Raw genomic sequence first — 22,244 nt, 5'->3', positions numbered from 1 at the left:
AAGACTATGGAACTATATCTAGAGTCCTGACCCAGCCATTGATATGACCAGCCAGATAGCACAAATGTGCAGCAAAGCACTTTGTCCATAGAACAGAAGAAAGAAAGCACAAGTAAGGAAAATGCAAAATAGAACAAAAGCAGATCTTAATCTCAGGGACTGCAATGACAGGTAAACTGATTCTCACATTGGTTAAAAAAAAAAAAAATTTTTTTTAAGAGAGAAACAGAGAGACAGAGTACGAGCGGGTGAGGGGCAGAGAGAGGGGGAGACACAGAATCTGAAACAGGCTTCAGGCTCTGAGCTGTCAGCACAGAGTCCGATGCGGAGCTTGAACTCACGAACTGTGAGATCATGACCTTGAGCTGAAGCTGGATGCTTAACCGACTGAGCCACCCAGATGCGCACCCCCATCCCCGCTGCCCCCCAAAAAACAATTTTATGATTCCTATGAACAAGCACCTAAAAGGAAACGAAGGACTAAAAGTAAAGTTAAAAACATATACAATACAGACAAGAAGTGCTAAAGGAAAACTTGGGTCCCGTAAGCTACCTGGTGGGTCTATGATATGACTGAATCCTAGCACGGAGGTCCTCTCTTGTTGGAAGATACCATCACACCATATATGCCCTTAGAACATTCATGCCAGTAAGCGTCAGACTCAGGGACTATATTTAGTGCTTAATATTAACACAAACTAAATTTTTGCTTTAAGGATTTGGGGACTATCCACAGTGAAACAAATAAACACACAAACAAGTCACAATTAGATCTGAGATATATTTTGTTGTAAACATTGGCCTAGCTTAATTTCTTCTGGGAAGTTGATATGGTTTAACATATTATTGTAATTATCATCATCACCACTATCATTACATTCTTTTATTAAGGTATCTGAAAAGGGTTTAAGGCAATTTCTTTAAAAAAATAATTTATATATAACACATAATTTTAGCCTTAAGTGTTTTTCACAGATTATTAGGCCTAAAAGTTAAATATAAAAATAAATACATTCAAGCTCTTAATTATATATAGTAAAAACCAAGAGCATACCCTTTAAGTACAGATAGTATGTGAGGTACCAGATTAGGGCCTTTAAATGTCAATAGTGCTAAAATAGAAAAGGTTGCAAAAATATAGATCTGCGCCACTGAAATACCCTCAAATGGACTCTGTTTATATCATATTTAAGTTGTGCATAGTAAATACTATCTGGATTACAAAATCAGTACATATCAGATGATAAAAGAAGTGTGATTCATTCAATGACCTTTTGAAAGAATGCAAGACATAAATAAATAAAAATAACAATAATTTCCCTCCTTTCAAGGGTTATTCCGTTCCAGGCTTCAGAGGTGCAAACAGCAATGCCAGTGCAAACCACACCAGCCTCCCAAGTTAGATCTTTCCACATAAAACAGTGTCACTCAAGGGCAGGCAGCAGATGGGGGGAGAGACACCCTGATGGCAATGGCCTTGGGATCTATCCTTCAGTACCTGCCACTGAGATGCCCTAGGACTATCTTAGGTCCTGTTTTCTGTTTGACTCATGGATGCTTAACTCCTCCTAAAAATTAATGTCCTTTTATATTATCCAGAGCCAGATTTTCAGGAGGAAAGGGAGCACTGCGAATTGGGTGTATGTGGGGAAGAGCTGGGAGACTGATTAACATGTAGGCTGGGGAGGCAGAAGTCCAAGATGCATGGGAGTGCAACAACTCATTAACCAGCTTCACAGAAGATGAACGCAGTCGGGAGCCAGGGAATTGGTTCCACAGACCAATTTGAGGGACAGAAAAAGGCTCAAACCACAGGTTAGGATGGCTGCTTTTCAAGACACAAACGACAAAAGGACCTTGGGTAACTTACAATCCCAAGTTCAAATCTCAAAATTCACACCTCAAAGCACAGGGATCTCTTTTATCACCTATGGCTGAGACCATCCCAAAGCACCTTTAGGAGATGGGTCTTGGAGGAGCTGAATTACAAACTCTCCTGGTTAGGTCTGGACTGTGAAGCAGAAGCGTGCGTGCAGAATGGGCAGGAGCAGGACAAGGAATGTGATGACCCCCAGGGGGAATGAAGATGCCCTGACCTGCCCCCCACCCTCCCCCACGGCACAGTGAGCTGGTCAGGAGTGGTCGGGAGTGCCTGTGCTGGGAGCCAGGCTGCCTGCATCTGAGCTCCACTACTGACTATGAAACCCTGGGCAAGCTCCTTAAAGTCTTAGGGCCTCAGTTTATTCAGCCGTAAAATGGTGGTCACAGAAACACGAGTAGCATCTCAAAGGTTCTGTGAGGATTAAATAAGCGAAGATGGCAAGTGCTTAGTGCAGCGTCTGGCTCAATATGCTCTGCACAGAGGGAGAGATGGTGGCTGTTTTGTATCATCACTGTTGTTATTCAAAGGAAACCTAGTAATATTTTTATGACCTAGACTGGAATAACAGAAACCTCCACTCAAAAGGGCCTGGAGGAAAGGTAGAGAATTCAAGAATGAGAAACATTCCAAAACGTATTGTAGAAATTTGCTAACTAATACCATCTTTTTTTTTTTTTGCGTAAGGCACTCTGAGTTAGCTTTTAGTTTTTCCCAACGATGAAAATTGCTAAGATTCTGATGCTGGCTGCCACAGGACAGACCTAAGAGTGAAACAGAAGAGCTGCCTTGAGGAGCCACCGAACCCTCATTTAGAAGCTGGCGACACTGTTAGGTGGTGCAGAAAACTGTCATCTATCGTCTCAGGATTGTTTCATGACCCTGTCAATGCTGGACTTTAGGAATTTTCCAGGGAAAGGCCAGGGTTACGGTGTGCTACATACTTCCTGCCATTGCAGGAAGGTCCCGTAAGAAACAAATACACTGGGACCAAAGAAGGAACAGCATGACGGCATCCTGTTGAGAGCAGCAAACGTTTCTTCCTAATATCCCGTGATCCAAGATGCTACATGATTAAATAGGAAACACAGAAGGACAGTCAGAGAAGCAAATAGTGGGGCTTGGGTCCTAACCCTTCCGTCACAAATTCTGAGGAGTGTTCTCAGCCCAAAGAAGGTAGGCATCTTCATTGGAAGGCTCTATCCACTGGGAGAAAAGGTATTTATTGTAGCATGTGTAATACTTACTTTGTCAAGTCGATAGTACTGGTTACATGGAAATGCTTAAATAAGTAAATATTACACATTTAAGTGAGGATGGTGGACCACCCCCCGTCACACCACTGGATTCCAGATCCAGCACAGGACTTCAATGACTCGGTGTCCTTGTTCGCAATCTTACTCAAATGGAGGAGTCACTGCCATGGTCGCAGGAAAAGAATCCCAGGATATTCAGTAATTCAAATGGTGAAAGGGCAAAGGGCTTCCCGGACTGATCAAAATAAGATTTACTAACATATTCACTAAGAAAATACTAATGCACCAGGAACTGGAAAAAGATTTCACTTTAGTGGCTGATAGATACGTTCTTATAGTGTTAACTTAACTGAATATTACATTTAAGGAAGAGTTTGTTTCCTTGCCTTTTCCAGTAACTAGAGGCCACCTGCATTCCTCTACCTTTAAATGTTTTTCTTTTCTTTTTTTAATTTTTTTTTTTAACGTTTATTTATTTTTGAGACAGAGAGAGACAGAGCATGAACGGGGGAGGGGCAGAGAGAGAGGGAGACACAGAATCGGAAACAGGCTCCAGGCTCTGAGCCATCAGCCCAGAGCCCGACGCGGGGCTCGAACTCACGGACCGCGAGATCGTGACCTGGCTGAAGTTGGACGCTTAACCGACTGCGCCACCCAGGCGCCCCAAATTTTATTTTTGTTTTTGCAGAGAGAGAGAGACAGAGACAGAGACAGAGCATGAGTGGGGGAGGGGCAGAGAGAGAGGGAGACACAGAATCTGAAACAGGCTCCAGGCTCTGAGCTGTCAGCACAGAGCCAGACGCGGGACTCAAACTCATGGACAGCGAGATCACGACCTGAGCCAAAGTCAGACGCTCAACCGACTGAGCCACCCAGGTGCCCCCATTCCTCTACCTTTAAAGCCAGTGGCGTAGCATCTGGAAATCTCCCTGTATCTGACCTCTTTCTTTCATGGCGATATCCTTCTCTAACTGACTCTCCCCACTTCTTATAAGGACTCATGGGATTATATGGGGTCCACCCAAATCTAGGATAATCTCCTCATCTCAAGATCCTTAACTTAATCACATGTGCAAGTTCCATCGTGCTATATAAAGTGACACCTTCTTAAATTTCAGGGATTAGGATGTAGACTTCTTTTGGGGGTCATTATTCTGTCTACCAAAAATGCCCTTCCCATGCTCTTCCTCTGTAGAAACACTTAATCATCTCTCCTCTAACCCATAAGACTCATGAAGACAGTATTTACATCTATAGACTTTTACAGTACTGGGCATGCTGTACATACAGTACAGCAGTGGCATGCTGATAAACATTTAACAAGCTTTCCAAAAAATTAATGAATAAAAAGGCACTGAATTGTAGCCTTTGCAATTTCTACGGTTTAAATACTCTCACCAAGGCCAATTTCAAACTAATGACTTTACTGAATGTAGAGTCTGGAAAAGACACGCAGTTGCACACCATCTGACAAATACAATTAATTACCCCAAGAACACAGAAATAGTACAATGAGGTAGACTAAGGCATGATGAGTTTTGAGTATTACCTTCATTTTCATTTGACTCTAATTTATTTAATTGTAAGTGTATACAAATTAATTTCTGTAATGGCTCTGTTTAACAAACAGCCTACAAACTTCCTGAAAATGTATCCATCAGATCTCAAAACTGGCCCTAGCACATAACTGCATGGTGGGTATATAAGAAACATTTGTTGGACAGATGGATGAGTTAATATGTCTAATGATGGTATATTAAAATGTATTCAGCTTGTAGTCATCTGATTATTGTTTTCTTTTTCTCAGACGTCAGTAATAAATTTAAAAAGAGTGTTTATTTTAATTTGAAGATAGGATGTACTAAATTTGAACATTACTCTGTTCAGAGGGCATGACAAACACATTTTAAAGAATTTAAATTTGGTTTTAACTATTTTGGTCTTTATTACTATTTTTTTATTTCATCTAATTCTTTGGCTATTATGAACCTTGTAGAAATTATGTTGATTTAGGGGATACTCCAGATATCTAACTGCTTTATATAAAATACATACTAGTAGTTAAATATGAAACAAGCATTATAAATATGCTATTATCTTGGTTTGGGAATTCATATTCATAGTACATGAATAATAATGCACAAATCACAACTGTATTCTTGTAAAGTATTAACATGCTAATGTTTGAAATTTAAATTGAAAAACCTCGTACATTTTTATTTATAAGCTTAATGATAGTAAAACACTTTTAAAAATATTGGTAGGAAGCTATTCTGTATTAGAGTGCTTAAGTATTTCAATTTGGCTCTCTCCATGGCCTTTTTTAGTATAAGACATCTGAGTATTATGTTCTGTAACTTTCCTGGCTACCTACAGCTTCCCACCAGATCCAAACAATGAACCTGCCTAAGTCAAGTAAATGTGACACTATTGAAATCTTTTAGATATCATTCAAAATGAAAAAAATGTTAATTCCGAGGAGAGGGAAGAAAAGGGAAAGGTCCTAAACAGTATTACACACAATAATAGGATAATCAGAGATAAAATATTTGCCTAGAAAATTTTTCTGAGAGTATTTTTCTAAAGTCAACGAGGCTTTTCTTGCTTGCTAAGATAATAAAATATTGGCAAGAGAAACAATATTTTTCAATGAAGAGTGGGGACTATATGTCCAAACTTGTGTGGGTCATAGTTAAATGGCAGAGATGATGGAGAAAATGCGAGTCAGCAAAAGAGGATTTTACAGAAGGGCATTATTCTATGGAAATACATCTGTTAATTATCAACAAGAAGTATCTGACAAATGGAATGAATATCTATACCTGTATTTATACATAAAACAATCCGATCTTCCTGAGGCAGATTAGTTGATAAATACAGGATTTTTTCATTAACTTATATGAAACTAAATAAATAAACATATCCAACTTATGTTATCACGGCTTGAGAGCATAAAATCTATGTAGACATTTTTGTAACCACACTTATCAATTTTGATTGGGATCAAAATTCAGAGCCACAATCAGTGAAGATTACTTCCGACAGCCAGGACACAGAAACTAGCCTTCCCAGGCAGTGCTAATTTCATGTTTTACTTACACACTTCCTGTGGTAGAGCTGCTATCAGTGAGGAAAGACCCATTAGTCCTTTCCATCTGGGCCAGGCTGAAGAATGAAAAGAAAGAGGTTAGACAGTGTGGCCACACGGGGCATGGTCAGTTGGAGGTCCATTCTCTGTTTTTCTCAAACTGTCATGAATCTGACAAAATAGGAAAAGGTCCAAATCTCCTAACAAGATTGGAAATTTAAAATAATACCTCATCTTGAGTTACCTTTCTACCACTACTGTCTTTAGACTTGTTGGCCTCCATCTTTTACCATGTTATATAGACTCTTAAGGGACCTAGGCTCCTAACTGACTTCCCAGACCCTCCAGTTTGGTTTTCATTCTCAGAAATCTGATTATGCTCCTCTCCTGCCTAAAGACTCTCCATGACCCCCCTTTAACTAAAGATATAGCCCGACTCCTTAGCAAGTGGGCCTTCTTTATCTGACTTGAGCTTCTATTCCTTTACTCCTCATTCCTTTATTTGCAGTTCTTTAAACAAGCCATGTTCTTTCCCAGCTCAATGCTTTTGAGTACATTTTTCCATTAATCTAAGCCTGCCTTTTCCCAGAAATTCTGTCTGGCTGAGACCCAGTTTGAATGTTACTATTTATATGATGCTTAAACTAACCTCTTTAGGCATAGCTACTTGCTAGCACCAGAGATAGTTACTATACCCTTCGTTTATGAAAGTTTATGCATGCCATCAAGACCAGACGATACTTTATATTGTTTAAGGACTCTAAAATAAACCTCTATAATAAAGCATTAGCATAAATTTAATTACATATGGTAAGTCACATGTGCACCATCTCCTGAGAACACTTTCAATTCCTACTCTCATTCATTAAACTGGGTTACACTATCTAAATCCTGTTTTGTATGGTGTTTGGATTCTCATGAGCTCAATAATCACATCCCATGGAGATTTACTCTTCACAGAATGTATAGCAGGTATTTGGTAAAGTGCAAACTGCAACATGGAAAGATGAGAGCCCAGATTCCAAATATAACGGAATCACGACTCTCACAAAACATCCCTTAAATCAAGGCATGTTAATGCTACAGGATTCATACAGAAATAGATACGTTCTGGGCAGCAGCGCAGCAGAGGGCTCCCATCAAAGTCTCTTACCGTGTGGCATACTGTTCTATTCTGGAATGGGTGTCATCATGAAACAGCTGAGGAGACTGTGAGGGGCTATAAAAGAAAAAGCAAAGAAACAGTTTTATGTTCCAATATTGACAGATGTTGCCATTAGGAATGTTAGCTTGGTTAAACACTGAATTTGCCATGCAAACAAACCATGAGGATTGTTACCCAGGAGGTAGACTATTCTCTTAGTTCACGAGTTTCATAATCACCCCCCTGCTAATGACACCGATCAGAGTGCCGGCTCCTGCAGACGGAGCTGTGAATACTCACTCATAGTGCTCTGGCCACATGCTGATGAGTGTCACAGGACTGCAGAGGGGGAGAGGGAAACAGAAGTCACAGAACTAGCACTCGAGAGCGATTTCAGACAAGAGCAGCGGGAGGCTGGGGGAGAAGGCATTCTCAACTGCCTTCTACTCTCACGTTTGGTCGCCCCGAGGTGCACCGGGGGGGAAATCAAAAGTAACACAAAGTCCCTGTTTGTTCTGGAGAAGATGCTGTGTATTCAAGTGCCTGCGGGAGCTTTTCACAAATATTACAGGATATTTGTTACAGGACAGCAAACACATCTTGAAATGGTCTTATTGGAAAAAAAAGAAAGAAACAAAAATGCTCATGCAATAAGTTTAAACATAATGCTCCATAATATACTAAGGGATGATGCAATCAGATTTTTGTTCTTCCCGGAGAAGAAACTTGGTCAGAAAGATAAAGTTAAATTCCAAAGACTATATTATCCACTGATGGCAGCGTTGCAGTAAAATGAGATTGTTCTGATTGTCCAGTTTTCAATGTAAAAATCCGAATCCACGTGTACACAGAGTATCACAACTCACAGAGACACTGAAAGAAGATGTTACCTAGATCCTCTCCCCTATACCCAGCCCCAAATTTTTACATTATCAATAAGGCTGAAAGCAACTGGATGGTGATACGCTTTCTTCACACAAAATTCTTTCCGGAAGTTGAATCTCTGAAACTGATAATATCAGGAAATGTGTTCGGCTTGAGTCAGGCCTGACTCTGGAGCTTGACCATTCAGTACCACTCCCGACCCTGGGGGACCCTAGGGGAGCTACTGATGAATATGGGAATTTTAAAAGTCTAAAGGAAATGAGTTCTCTATTTAATTAAATAAGTCTCCTGCAAGAGCTCATGTTGATTGAAACAAAGGAGGAAAGTTTAAATCATTCTAGATCTACTTGATTCTATTTCTATTATACATACAAACTTAAGAAAAAGTTAATGATCTCATTATCTCCTGCTGGAAGCACAAGTTGATGTTTGAATAGCAAAGACTAAGAGATGAAGGGCATCTTACTGGGATGAAAAACTAAGACTATTTGGACCTCCTTTCAAAAACAGGCATTTATCCAGGCCATGTCTGTCAGAATATCTGTAAATAGACTTAATCATCCACATGTAAGATAGTTAAAACAACAATGAAACAACACAGTATTATTCAATGGATACGGATGTTAAATGTTACATGAATGATTTACTATAAACTTTCCAAAAAATAATAACTACTCGAGAGAGCATTTCTAAAACTCAGGTGTACTACAACATTTGCAGTGAACTTTAAGCACGAGAGAAATATGTATTTCTGATCCTAATTGAAGCTGGAAAAGCTCTGTGAAACCACATGACTAGTTCTTGTGAAGTTAATGCAGTCAGCACAAAAATGATTCATTGAACTACGATAAGAATGGCAGAGGTAGAAGGCTGAACCAAAGAAGTTCTCAAAAGAAAGTTTTTTATATATTGAGAACATGTCTAAGAAAAGAAATAAAGATTAACAAAGTCAAACTGAAGGCTTCATTGACTTCAAAGTATTTTGATTTGTAGAGAAAGAAAGGTTAAGTGATACATCTTCTCATTTAATTCTGGGAGGCAAAAACAAGGCAATATCCTCACTGTGGCATAGTTATAGAGTCTATAATTTAAGAGGGTTCAAAATAAGACCCATCTATGTGTTAGTCCACAGTTAATAACGTAGCCTATCCCTGCTTTCCAGAGCGGTGGCTGAATAGGGTGTTTTGGTTAATCACACACTAATATGCAAAGAATCAGACTCTTTACTAAATATACTTAATATAACATGAAACAGACTTTCCTTGAAAAACTTAACGATTCTTTTAATGCCTTAGGCTTCCTGTCTTTTGCCTTCTTTGATCCATTTGCTCCAGAGTAAGTGGGGTCCCAGTGTGCTCTCACATATAACCCTCAATGGCTCCCTATGTCTTTCACGATAAAACCCAAACACCTTGGCATGATTTACAAGGCCCCTGATTAGGTAGGTCCTGCTTTTCTCTCCTCTCTTATTTCTTGCTACTCTTCCCAGCTTCCCACCGTAGTTTCCAGAATGATCTTGTCTCTGGGCTTTTGAAGATACTTCCCTTGCCTAGAAACTCTCCCTTTCGTCATCCACACCAAACACTGCAGGTCTAGCTCTGTTAATCTTCCAGGTCTCAGGTTAGCTGTCACCTCCTCCAATCCAGTGCTCCACAACCATAGTTACACTTGACTACGAGTTGGTTCTTGCTACAGTAAGAACTCAAAAGAACCATGAAACTCATTTATTCCACTTTAACCAACATCAGGCAGAAGTGTCTATTTTACTTCTTTAATCTTTAAGGAAACCAACCTACCTTTTAGCCAAAAATAATCTCTCAAAATTCTCAAATTATTTTTGTCACTATTTTAGCTTGTTTCTTAGGTTTATGTTCAATGGCAAATTTTTCTAACTTTTTTAAAACCTTTTTTTAAAGTTTATATATTTTGACAGAGACAGAGAGAGCATAAGTGAGGGAGGGGCACAGGGAGAGGGAGACAGAGAATCCCAAGCAGGCTCCTAGGGTCAGTGCACAGAGCCCGATGTGGGGCTTGAACTCATGAAACCATGAGATCATTGCCTGAGCCGAAATTGAGAGTCAGACACTTAACCAACTGAGCCAACTAGGTGCCCCTCAATGGTAACTCTTTAATCAAGTTTTACTCATTTATGTTGATTTATTTTTTGAAAATTCTTGCACACATAGTTACAAAATTAACTGAATAAACCTAAGCATGAGTTTGTTTACCTCCTTTTAGTATTAATTCATTTTTCCCATAAATACCCTCCATGCACGCATATCTCATTACTGGATAGGGGATAAGACACTACATTTTGCAGGGATGAAAAAGAAAGAAGCAAGAGAAAATTCCAATCAGCTTCATAAATAACTTTAACACATTTACCACTTGGCTGGTTTTTCTCCAATGTTCTCCCACAAATAGGAGAATAAATGAAATCAAACTTTACTACCCACTCACATAAATTGTTACACCAGAAGATTAAGTGGCCCTGTACTAGAAAGGGCTCAGCAGAAAAATGAACTATACCAACTCCAAAAAGACGTTCTATGATTTAAAAAAGAAAACCTGCCCACTCTATCCAGTATCTCATAAATCTTTTTCAAAAAGAATCTTGTGACATCTGATTTAATCTTATACTCTTCCCTTTCTTTCTCTTGTTTTCCTCTCTCTGAAAATGCTGGTAAATTCATGATAGATGAAATGAAGCATTTTCAGAATTACAGCCAAAAATCATAGCACAAAATTATTTGGCATGTTTTTCTGTTCTTTTTTACTTTAACTGAGTCACTCAGAATAGAATGATTGATGTCAATGATTATTTTGACATTAAAAGAAAAGTTATCAAAAATGCTTAAAAGGAATTTAAAAAAAAAGATGAATCGACCTGCATGATTCATATGAAGGATGTAGATATTGGGACACAAAATACCAGTGGTTTATCGTAAGAGTGAAAGGCACATCACTAGTTCAAACTTATCAAATTATCCTGTAAAAAAAAAAAAAAAAAAGCTATGTGATAATTCTATGCTTCAGGCAGTTACTGCAAAGGTTAATTAGATCTGATACCAAGGGAAGTAAAATTGTGCCTTTATCATGGGGTGTTCAGCACAGTTAAACTGTGTATTAGATAGTAAAACAAATAAGAATGTAATAACATAAAACCTTTCGAAGAAAAGGACAAATATGTACCCACAAAACAAAGAGAGAACCAAAAATCTACTTTTCCTTATGGATTTTAAGCAGATGAATAGCTCTCTTTAAACTGAGGTTGCTTCAACAAAATTTGTTCTAAAATGTACTGTGAAAAAAATAACTGGGAAGCATAATATTTTAATTGTACGTAGTTTGATATCAAAGTCATCAAAAAATTTGAAATACCTTGTATGCTTTAAATGCGTATGTGGTATTTTTGGATCTATCAACATATACAGTTGTGCGCCCATAACAGTACCTACGGAGAGATGAAATATCTACTGTGCTTTGGCTGTGGTCTTTCTTTTGCTTCTTAGAAGTTCCACAAATTAACAAAAAAAACCACAACATACATTTATACAAAAATGCAGCAAAGCCAGTGTTCTACAAAGCTTTATATGGAAAAAAATCCAGGCCAAATAGCCTGTCCTCTACTTTGAAATCTTTGAGACATGGATTGTCGTAATACTAGACTATTACTGCTCTCTGCTTATCTCTCAGATACACAATAAAATGAACAGTGGGTTTTAAAGGTTAAAGAAAGAAAGACTGATTGCACAAAAATTGCACTCAACACACTTTTTAATACTTCTTATTATATATTTTTTTCTACTGTATAATGTAGAAAACTTCACACTTCTGAGTTTCTTTTCTATAGGCATTTTGAGAGGGCATCTTTCTGTAACTAGAACATCACTATTTTTATGACTAGGCACTTTACTAATGACTAGCAATAAAAGTTCATTTTTCCCAAGATTGGACTGTAAGAAAATTGCCACGGAAGTCATGTTTATGCTGATATTTTAAAAAGTGATTCAGGGGCACCTGGGTGGCTCAATCAATTATACGTCAGACCCTTGATTTCAGTTCAGGCATGATCTCGCAGTCGTGAGATTGAGCCCCAGGTCAGACTCTGCACTGGCATGGAGCCTGCTTGGGATTTCTTTCTCTCTCTCTCTCTCTCACTCTCTCTCTCTCTCTCTCTCTAGCTCTCTCTCGCTCTCTCTCTCCCCCCTGCTCTGCCCCTCCCCTCCACACATGCTCTCTTTCTTAAAATAAAATAAAATAAAATAAAATAAAATAAAATAAAATAAAATATGATTCAAAAATTTAAAATCAGACCTATTTTGATCTTGATATATAATTGTTTAGTAATTTAAAATTACTTCTTGCATTTCTTCTGGCTTGTTTTAAAAATTATTTTTCTTTTCATTTCAGGCTATAAATTGCTACTCTTCCTTTTAATGCCATAGTAATTTTGCTACCTTGAGACTTTGTTTCATTCATGCTTATAAAATTGAATTATATACTTCAAAGAAATTTTGTCTATGTACCATATACAGCTATCTTGTTTTACTGTCTTCATGCTGAAGAGAAAATAAATTAGAAATGTAAGATTTTGATGTGATTTTAGCACAGGTATATCAAAAGCAAGAGACTCAATATTATTAATATATTTACATTAAAAACATGTAAAATAGGGACACCTGGGTGGCTCAGTTGGTTGAGCGTCCAACTTTGGCTCAGGTTGTGATCTCATGGTTCATGAGTTGGAACCCCATGCTGGGCTCTGTGCTAACAGCTTTGGATTCTGTGTTGCCCTCTCTCTCTGCCCCTCCCCTGCTCACACTCCATTTCTCTCTCTCTCTCTCTCAAAAATAAAACATTAAAACAAATTTTTAACATGTAAAATAAGTGCAACACATACTTCATAAAATAGCAAAAATATCCCCAAAGGAGGAAAAATGGGAAATAAGTAAGGTAATGAAACAGCATATACCACAATTGGCTCTAAGTATTTTTTTTTTTAATTTTTTTTTTCAACGTTTATTTATTTTTGGGACAGAGAGAGACAGAGCATGAATGGGGGAGGGGCAGAGAGAGAGGGAGACACAGAATCGGAAACAGGCTCCAGGCTCTGAGCCATCAGCCCAGAGCCTGACGCGGGGCTTGAACTCACGGACCGCGAGATCGTGACCTGGCTGAAGTCGGACGCTTAACCGACTGCGCCACCCAGGCGCCCCTTGGCTCTAAGTATTTTTAAGAGGAAAAGACATGACCAAGGCAAAGGTTGAACACACAGTAATACGTGTTTTTAAAGTGGAGGAACACATGCAAAATTAAACCTAAAATTTTAGCCATGGTATTATCAAAAGCCAAGAGTAAAAATTCATGTTGTGAAGACTGATTCCGAGTTTAGTTTTACCTCTTTTAAAATGAAACGCTTTACCAAAACACAAATTCTTTCTGGTATCAGATAATTTCTCTGGGTGTCACTAACATAATAAAAGACAATATCAGATAAAAGAGTACATAGAAGTTTTAATATTAAAGTTGAACTTACGTCTCTAAGTTGTCACCCTCAAGCACTGTCTGGACAGGCAGGTAGCCAAGCCGAGGATGTTTGGCAAAGTATTTCTTTGATCTGAACTTATTCTTCAGCACCTTTGTGAAGTCTCGTACATCTTCCCCAGATGTTGTCTAGGAGGATGAAAAAATTATACTTCTCTCATTAAAATGGAAGGAGATATCTAGCTCCAATAAAATTAGAGCAGATATAAATTCATGCAATGAAATAACAAACAGTTTCAGTGGCTTTATGTATTTTTGGAATAACAAGTCGTGTCATGAAATAACATGGCAATCAGGACTCATCATTAAACACATCCAGGAATCAGTTTATAATTTTTTATTTTCTGTTGAAAATAAACCATCCTTAGCTCACTTCCCCAATATTTAAAAACTTAGGCCATGAACTAAAATTAGTTTTGGCAATGTTATTGGTTGATTCCTGTTACTGAAAGAGTTGCAATTTGATATTAAATGTTTAGTGATGATGAAGCATTCTGGATATAACATGGTTTCCACTAAGGTGAATAAACAAGTCTAATGACTTCACATGTGCCAGCATATATTGAAGTATGGAACATGAGAAAGCAATAACATAAGAGAGAAAGAGCAGGCCGCGATATTGTAAGGAATACTACCCATCTGTCATTCCCAAAAATGATATGGACTAAACTTTTATATTTGTTTTTTAATATATATTTATTTTCTTATTTTATTTGGGGGGGGGGTGGGTATTGCTGAGCATGGAGCCCAATGTGGGGCTTGAACTCTCGACCCTGCAATCAAGACTTGAGCTGAGATCAAGAGTTGGATGCTTAATTGGCTGAGCCACCCAGGCTCCCAAACATGGACTAAATTTTTAATGCCGTATAAAATGTTACTGTTTCCTTAGTCATGTCAAGGTGATTAGTTAATAATCACTTAGGGTGACATGGGCTGAAATCTATCCCAACCCCATTCCCTCTTCCCATCTTATAAACTGTTCCCTAAGCCTCAGTTATCACCAATTCTAGTTTTTATTTGCAATATGTTATACAGATGCCAACTTTAGTCCTTCTGAAGATGTATTTAATAAATTTACATTACCTGCAGAGGACTCAATTAAAACCTTAGTCGTTGGACTCCTAGTTGGCTTTTTAAAAATTTTTTTTTAATGTTTATTTATTTTTGAGACAGAGAGAGACACAGCATGAGCAGGGAAGGGGCAGAGAGAGAGGGAGACACAGAATGTGAAGCAGGCTCCAGGCTCTGAGCTGTCAGCACAGAGCCCGACGCGGGGCTCGAACTCACGAACTGTGAGATCATGACCTGAGCCGAAGTCGGGCGCTTAACTGACTGAGCCACACCCAGGCGCCCCTGCTAGTTGGCTTTTAATACAAACCTGGATAGACCTCACTCCAATCACTTCACAAAACAAAACCAGAGGACTTTTCTAGAATAATGGTTTATTATTCTAATACTATGCTAAACACACTGCTTACTTATTGCCTGCCCCCCTCTCCTTGCAGCCTCCCCAGTCCATCATCTTTTCCTTCATGGCAAGCATCCCCGGGACTCATACCAACTTGTTTTGCAAACAGAAGCTTAAAAAAAATATAATTATTTTTTAAAACAACTAAATTCTGAGTCAGCCCTTATGTAGTTTGTAGCTTTCCATCTGCTCTTATTCTGCCTAAATGTGTCTGTTTCTAGTACACAGTTAAGGGAACTTTTGATTCTCTAGGCTTGCAGAGCAGAGAAGAAACATAAGTAAGCAACTTATTTATAATTAAAGTTCATCAATTTTTATCTCATTAAAAAAAGTATAGCAAGGACCACCCACATTGTCCCAAGGCCTTGCCATCAGACCCACAATGTTCAATCTTTTCCTGAATAACACAGAATAAACCATATAATATCTGTAGTTATTTAGGTACTGATCCTTCCAAATATAAAGAAGTATAGAAAATAAGCTATTAATGAAAACGAACCAAAGGCAAAAATATTGTTAAGAAAGATGATGGTTTGGGGGCGCTAAGATCTAACCAGATAGAACAGGAGAAATAAGAAAGACATTTGGGAATAAAGAAGGACATTTTTAGAGACGGAATATCTCTGGCTCAGAATAAAGCCAAAAGGACATATCATCTACTGTAAAGGACATTTGGACCTCTAGCAATGGGTATCACAGCTGCAGATCATTGTATTTGTAGATATTTTCCCTGAATGTTTTGGTAAAGCGAAGAAGGGAAGAAGCTTTCTATGACAGAAGTACAAAAATGTGGCCCCTATGCAAGGATAAGCATTTATGATGCAATTTATTTCCAGGTCTGCTCTTAACACATTGTTAATATATAAGGAAATACCGGCCTCCAGCTTTTTACTTGGTCCACCTTCATCTGGCAGTAAAAAGGATTCACCACTAGAGCCAGTGGTTTTCAAGCCATACCCCGGGTTTTAATTCAGGCAGCCCTGAGTGGGGTGAGTGGGAGAAAAGGAGAGGTGGGCAGGCCCCGGGCCACTTACCCTGTCTGCCTCCACTGGGCAGTGTAGAGTACAGTGCTTTTTATATATTCACAGGGTTGTGTGACCATCACCTCAAAAAGAAACTCTGTACCCATTCGCTATCACTACCCCGCCCCCCCAACTCTTACCCCCTCCCCTCCCCTCCCCTCAGCTCCTGGCAAGCACTAATCCACTTCTGTTTCTAAGGATTTGCCTATTCTGGATGTTTCTTATAAATGGAATTGTACGGTACGTGGTCTTTTGTGACTGGCTTCTTCCACTTAGCAGAATGTTCTTCTAACTCTCTAAATTTAGGTTTTTCCATGAACTTTTTGCTTGGGGAAAAAATGACACATCATTCAAAAGTACAAGTCTGACTCCACATCAAGCATTCTTGAGCTAAATACATTCAAAACACGGAAGAACAAAGCAAAACCAACCAGACAACCACCACCAACAAAAACCACCTCCCACAAAACGAAACGAAATGAAAAACAAGTAAAAAGCAACTACCTGCCTCCCCAGAGGGTATAGCAGGGGCTGACGTTAAATTCGAGTTTCTGATCATGTTCAAATTTAACATTTGATAAAACAAGTGCATTCTCATACAGAAAGAGCATACTTTTATTTCCTGATCGATTTTCATATTGAAGAAAAAAACCAATAGTTTTTCTTCTACCAATAGTTATAAAGGCACTAAATTCACTAATGCCATAAATTTTATGTAATATTAAAAGAAAAAGTGGAAGATAATTCATCCCACAAGAATGAGGTGTTATTTTCAGGTTAGCAGAATGCATTTCTTTAGTTGAAAGAGAGTCAAGAAAATGAATTGTACCTATTTTCTCACCAAAAAAAGTTAAGAGATATTTTTACGTATTTGGTCTAATTTGCTACCTAATGACAGTATCTAATATCTTCTATTTCAAAGTGCAAGAGCAATGGTTTGGTAAAAAGCAAAAAAAAGAGGACCACCCACCTAGCATAATAAATATCATCAAACTCAACTCTATCTTCACGCTAGGTATAATAGTTTGTGCTTTTTGTTTTTTAAGGAAATTACTATTGATACTATGATCTGAGGATGGACTTGAAAGTCACTCATTATTACACAAATTGTCCCACATTGGTAAAGTTATCCATGCATTTCTTGAAAGACTAGGTTTTTATCTATTGCTGTTAAGAAAAGAAAGAAGGAGAACAAAAGATTTTGTAGATCTCCTTGTATGAGACAAGGCATAGAATTGGCATAGAATCCTGCCCCTTATAAATAGATTCCCTTCAGTCTCATTTTCCTATCAAGGGCAGTGAAATTAGCATCACTTTTTTGACCCCTCCAGACACAGACACTAAAGCTTTCCAGGATTCAGACCTAGAAATCAGTAAGGAGAAAGCTGCTTTTACAAACCTGGGTCTTTTCACCATACCAGCACTATGTCACTTCTCCTAGAAAAATGCAACAATCCTAACTTTTGTAAGAGAGAGAACCCATAGCCATTGACTAAAATACCTATTATTACATTAAGACACCCTGTAGGTTGATTTTTACAAAACTTATATTGAAATGTCATTTGATAACCTTTAAATTGCATGTCTGAGACACACTGAGTGTACATAAATTAGGGAAAAAATGCACATGAAAGAGAAAAAAGGAAAACCTTAAAACTGTCTGCTCTTTGACCACCCAGGGATAACCATGCTTAAAATGTTTGTGACTGGACCAACTTATTTTTTTTTAATTCTTTTTATTGTATTTATTGTAAAAATAAAACACAGATCTATAAAACTATCTACAACAAATGTATGGCTTAATGAATTATTATTATTTTTAATTTTATTTAAATCCAAGTTAGTTAACATATAGTGTAATTAATAATGGCTTTAGGAGTAGAATTTAGTGATTCATCACTTACATACAACATCCAGTGCTCATCCCAACAAGCGCCCTTCTAAATGCCCATCACCCATTTAGCCCATCCCCCCCACTCAACACCCTTCCAGAAATCCTCAGTTTGTTCTCTGTATTTAAGAGTCTCTTATGGTTTACCTCCCTGTTTTCATCTTATTTTTCCTTCCCTTCCCCTATGTTCATCTGTTGTGTTTCTCAAATTCCACATATGAGTGAAATCATTTGTCTTTCTCTGACTTCTTTCCTTTAGTATATTACACTCTAGTTCCACCCACATTTTTGCAAATGGCAAGATTTCATTCTTTTTGATTGCCAAGTAATATTCAATTATATATATATACATATATATATGTATATATATATACATATATATATGTATATACATATATATATATATACATATATATATATATGTATATGTGTGTATACACACACACACACACACACACACACACACACACACATCTTCTTTATCCATTCGTCAGTCAATGGACATTTGGGCTCTTCCCATAATTTGGCTATTGTTGATAGTGCTGCTATAAACATTGGGGTGCATGTGACCCTTTGAATCAGCATTTTTGTATCCTCTGGATAAATACCTAGTACTGCAGTTGCTGGGTCATAGGATAGCTCTATTTTTAATTTTTTGAGGAACCTGCATACTATTTTTTAGAGTGGTTGCAACAGTTTGCATTCCCACCAGCAGTGTAAAAGGGTTCCCCTTTCTTTACATCCTCACCAACATCTGTTGTTGCCTGAGTTGTTAATGTCAGCCATTCTGACAGGTGTGAGGTGGTATTTCATTGTGGCTTTGATTTGTATTTTCCTGATGATGAGTGATCTTGAGCATCTATTCATGTGTCTGTTAGCCATCTGGATGTCTTCTTTGGAAAACTGTCTGTTCATGTCTTTTGCCCATTTCTTCACTGGATTATATGTTTTCAGGTGTTGAGTTTGATAAGTTCTTGATAGATTTTGGATACTAACCCTTTATCCAATATGTCATTTGCAAACATCTTCTCCCATTCTGTTGGTTGCCTTTTAGTTTTGTTGACTATTTCCTTTGCTGTGCAGAAGCCTTTTATTTGATGAGGTCCCAATAGTTCATTTTTGCTTTTGTTTCCCTTGCCTAGGGATGCACATCTACTAAGAAGTTGCTGTGGCCATGGTCAAAGAGGTTGCTGCCTGTTTTCTCCTGTAGGGTTTTGATGGTTTCCTGTCTTACATGTAGGTCTTTCATCCATTTTGAGTTTATTTTTGTGTCTGGTGTAAGAAAGTGGTCCAGGTTCATTCTTCTGCATGCCGCTGTCCAGTTTTCCCCACCACCTTTTGCTGCAGAGACTATGTAAATGGGCTTAGTGAATTATTATAAGGCAAATATCATCCAGTCAGGAAATTAAACTTTTCCAGGCATTCCAAAAGCCCCTTCCATGTTCCTCATCCCAGTCATAGCCCTCCCTTCTCTCCATAATAACCATTACCCTCATTTTTATAAGCAATAACTACCTTGTGTTTAAAAAATACTTTTTCACCCCAGTGTCTACCCCTAGACACTGTAGTTTAGTTTCACTAGTTTAAAAAAAATCTGACATTAAGTCACTTTTAATGTACAGATTTCTCCTCCATACTTGACATTTCCTTACAATATATCTGTTAGAAAACTCAGGCAATTTGACCTCACTCAACTTTGCCGATTGTGTATTTTTGGTGCAGTAGTTCAGCATGTTCCTCAATCCTTTGGGTATCCTGCAAATGAGCGGCTGGCTCCAGAGGAGGCATCAGCCTCAAGTGTGATCTGGCAAGACTATCTACCACTAGTATTTGGCAGGCACGTGAGGTCTGGTTATCACTCTTCAGTGATCCTAGCAGCCTTCATGCGAAATATCTATATCCATCCAATGGGGACTTAAAAATGGTAATAATCTGATTCTATCATTCATTTTCATTTGTTAGTTTAAATAATTATATAAAAACATGTCCCTTCATCTACTATCTGGTCACTCAGTAATATAGTTCATTCAGGAAAGGCAGGATTACATGTGTGATTTTTCTCTTTCATTGACCTATTTCCCCAGTAATGCACTGGTTTCCTATCATCTTCCAAAGATGACCACTGTTTAAAATTATTTTCACTTATCATTATAAATTCATAGATTTTTAACATATTTGGTGTATTTTGGCTTATTGTAATTATTATCAGTATCGAAGCTCAAATTGTCCTATCTTTGGTCGGTAGGAACCTGTTCTAGTTAGCCCCACATAGTTTAAGCTCTACAGGTAACAATATATTTAATGGTCTCTACCAGTTCTTAGGATGCTGTTTCTCTATTATTTTGGTTGTCTGAAGACTGGTCTCTAATAAATCTTCAAGAAGTGCTCTTAGGTACAATATTACCCAAGTTCCTATATTTTGGTGAGAATTTTCCTGTGTCTTTTACTAGATAATAGAAGGTTGGCTTTCTCAATATCAAATCCTTGACTCACATTCTTTTTTTCCCTGAGTTTCTTAAATATGTCCCTCCATTATCTTTTGGTATAAAGCTTTGCTGTTGATTATTTAATTTTCTTTCCTTTTTAAGTCATATTGTTCCTTTTGTTTAAATGGCTGGAAGATTTTTTTTTCTTTTACTTTCTATGAGATTTAATCTTTTTAAATATAATGTATTGTCAAATTTTTTTAATGTTTGTCCATTTGTTTATTTATTCATTTTTGAGAGAGAGATAGAGCACAAGCAGGGAAAGGGCAGAGAGAGAGGGAGACAGAGAATCCTAAGCTTGAACATGGGGCTCGAACTCACAAACTGTGAGATCATGACTTGAGCCAAAATCGAGAGTCAGACACTTAACCACTGAGCCACCCAGGCATCCCTGAGATTTAAACTTGATACTTTGTAGTGCTCAATTTTGTCATTGTTGTGAAATTAACTTTCCTAATTCTGGAAAGCTTCTCTACCTTCACGGAGCTCCCTCTTCTTTTGCTTTTGTGGAGTATTCAAAAATCGGGTACTTAAGTTTGATTTCAGGATCCTCTTCCCTTGCCCTACTTTAGATTACCCATTTTTCTTTCTTTCGTCTCTGTTGCTCAGACCTGCTGTGTCAGTTTCATTCCTAGCAGTATGTCCAGTGTGAGGCTATTGACGGAAGGAAGCCCTGGTGGGTCAGGTCTGAGGACTCCAGAAACCCACCACCCCAGAGCCTTCACACCCTCCCCTCTGGGCTCCTCCCAGTTTCACAGTTCTCCCAAACCAGCCTTTTGAGCTTTCCACTAAAGACCTGTTGTCTATTTTGCGGTTCTCCTGTTCTCAGGCACCTTGCTTCCTTTTTTTCGTCTTAAAGATAATGATATTCTACAGGTTTGTGGCTGGGTGGTGGCTTGTTTGGGGGATACCTTACTACCTAGTTTTGGTGTAAATGTAGTCCAGGGGGTTAGTTTTATTGTCTAGTTGCTCTCCTTTTTCTTAACTAATTTAGAAATGGGAAGAAATGGGGCGCCTGGGTGGCGCAGTCGGTTAAGCATCCGACTTCAGCCAGGTCACGATCTCGCGGTCCAGGAGTTTGAGCCCCGCATCAGGCTCTGGGCTGATGGCTCAGAGCCTGGAGCCTGTTTCCGATTCTGTGTCTCCCTCTCTCTCTGCCCCTCCCCCGTTCATGCTCTGTCTCTCTCTGTCCCAAAAATAAATAAACGTTGAAAAAAAATTTAAAAAAAAGAAATGGGAAGAAAATGACAGTCAAAAGATACTGAAAAACTCTAAAGCTACTTCTACCACCATCTGCCTCAAATCTTCTGGCTTGACTTTTAAAATTTTTTAATTTTATTTTTGAGAAAGAGAGTGAGTGAGGGCGAGAGGGGTAGAAGGAGGGACACACAGAATCCAAAGCAGGCTCCAGGCTCTGAGCTGTCAGCACAGAGCCTGACGCGGGGCTCATACTCATGAACTGCGAGATCATGACCTGAGCCAAGGTCGGAGGCTTAACCGACTGAGCCACCCAGGCACCCCCCTTGTGCCTTGCTTCTTAACAAGCACAGAAGAACTTATATATCCAAACGAGGACTG

General features: G+C 38.3%; 1 protein-coding gene across 9 annotated transcripts in view; it reads right to left on the bottom strand.

The window, feature by feature from the left end:
* Nucleotides 1–22,244, bottom strand: part of UTRN (utrophin) — a 519,130-nt gene that overhangs the window by 17,638 nt on the left and 479,248 nt on the right. For 8 of the 9 annotated variants that reach the window (XM_045499918.1, XM_045499921.1, XM_045499919.1 and 5 more), the window contains 4 exons: nt 13,792–13,928; nt 7,668–7,706; nt 7,377–7,442; nt 6,235–6,300 (listed from right to left, as the gene is read on the bottom strand). In XM_045499918.1, coding sequence (XP_045355874.1) covers nt 6,235–6,300; nt 7,377–7,442; nt 7,668–7,706; nt 13,792–13,928 — 308 coding nt within the window. The remainder of the gene's footprint in view (nt 1–6,234; nt 6,301–7,376; nt 7,443–7,667; nt 7,707–13,791; nt 13,929–22,244) is intronic. The other variant, XM_045499923.1, reaches the window with a different exon arrangement.

Source organism: Leopardus geoffroyi, chromosome B2 (genome assembly GCF_018350155.1).
Source record: "Leopardus geoffroyi isolate Oge1 chromosome B2, O.geoffroyi_Oge1_pat1.0, whole genome shotgun sequence".
NCBI lineage: Eukaryota > Metazoa > Chordata > Mammalia > Carnivora > Felidae > Leopardus > Leopardus geoffroyi.
Note: the sequence above shows the minus strand (reverse complement) of the source record. Positions and strands in the feature narration are given on the sequence as shown.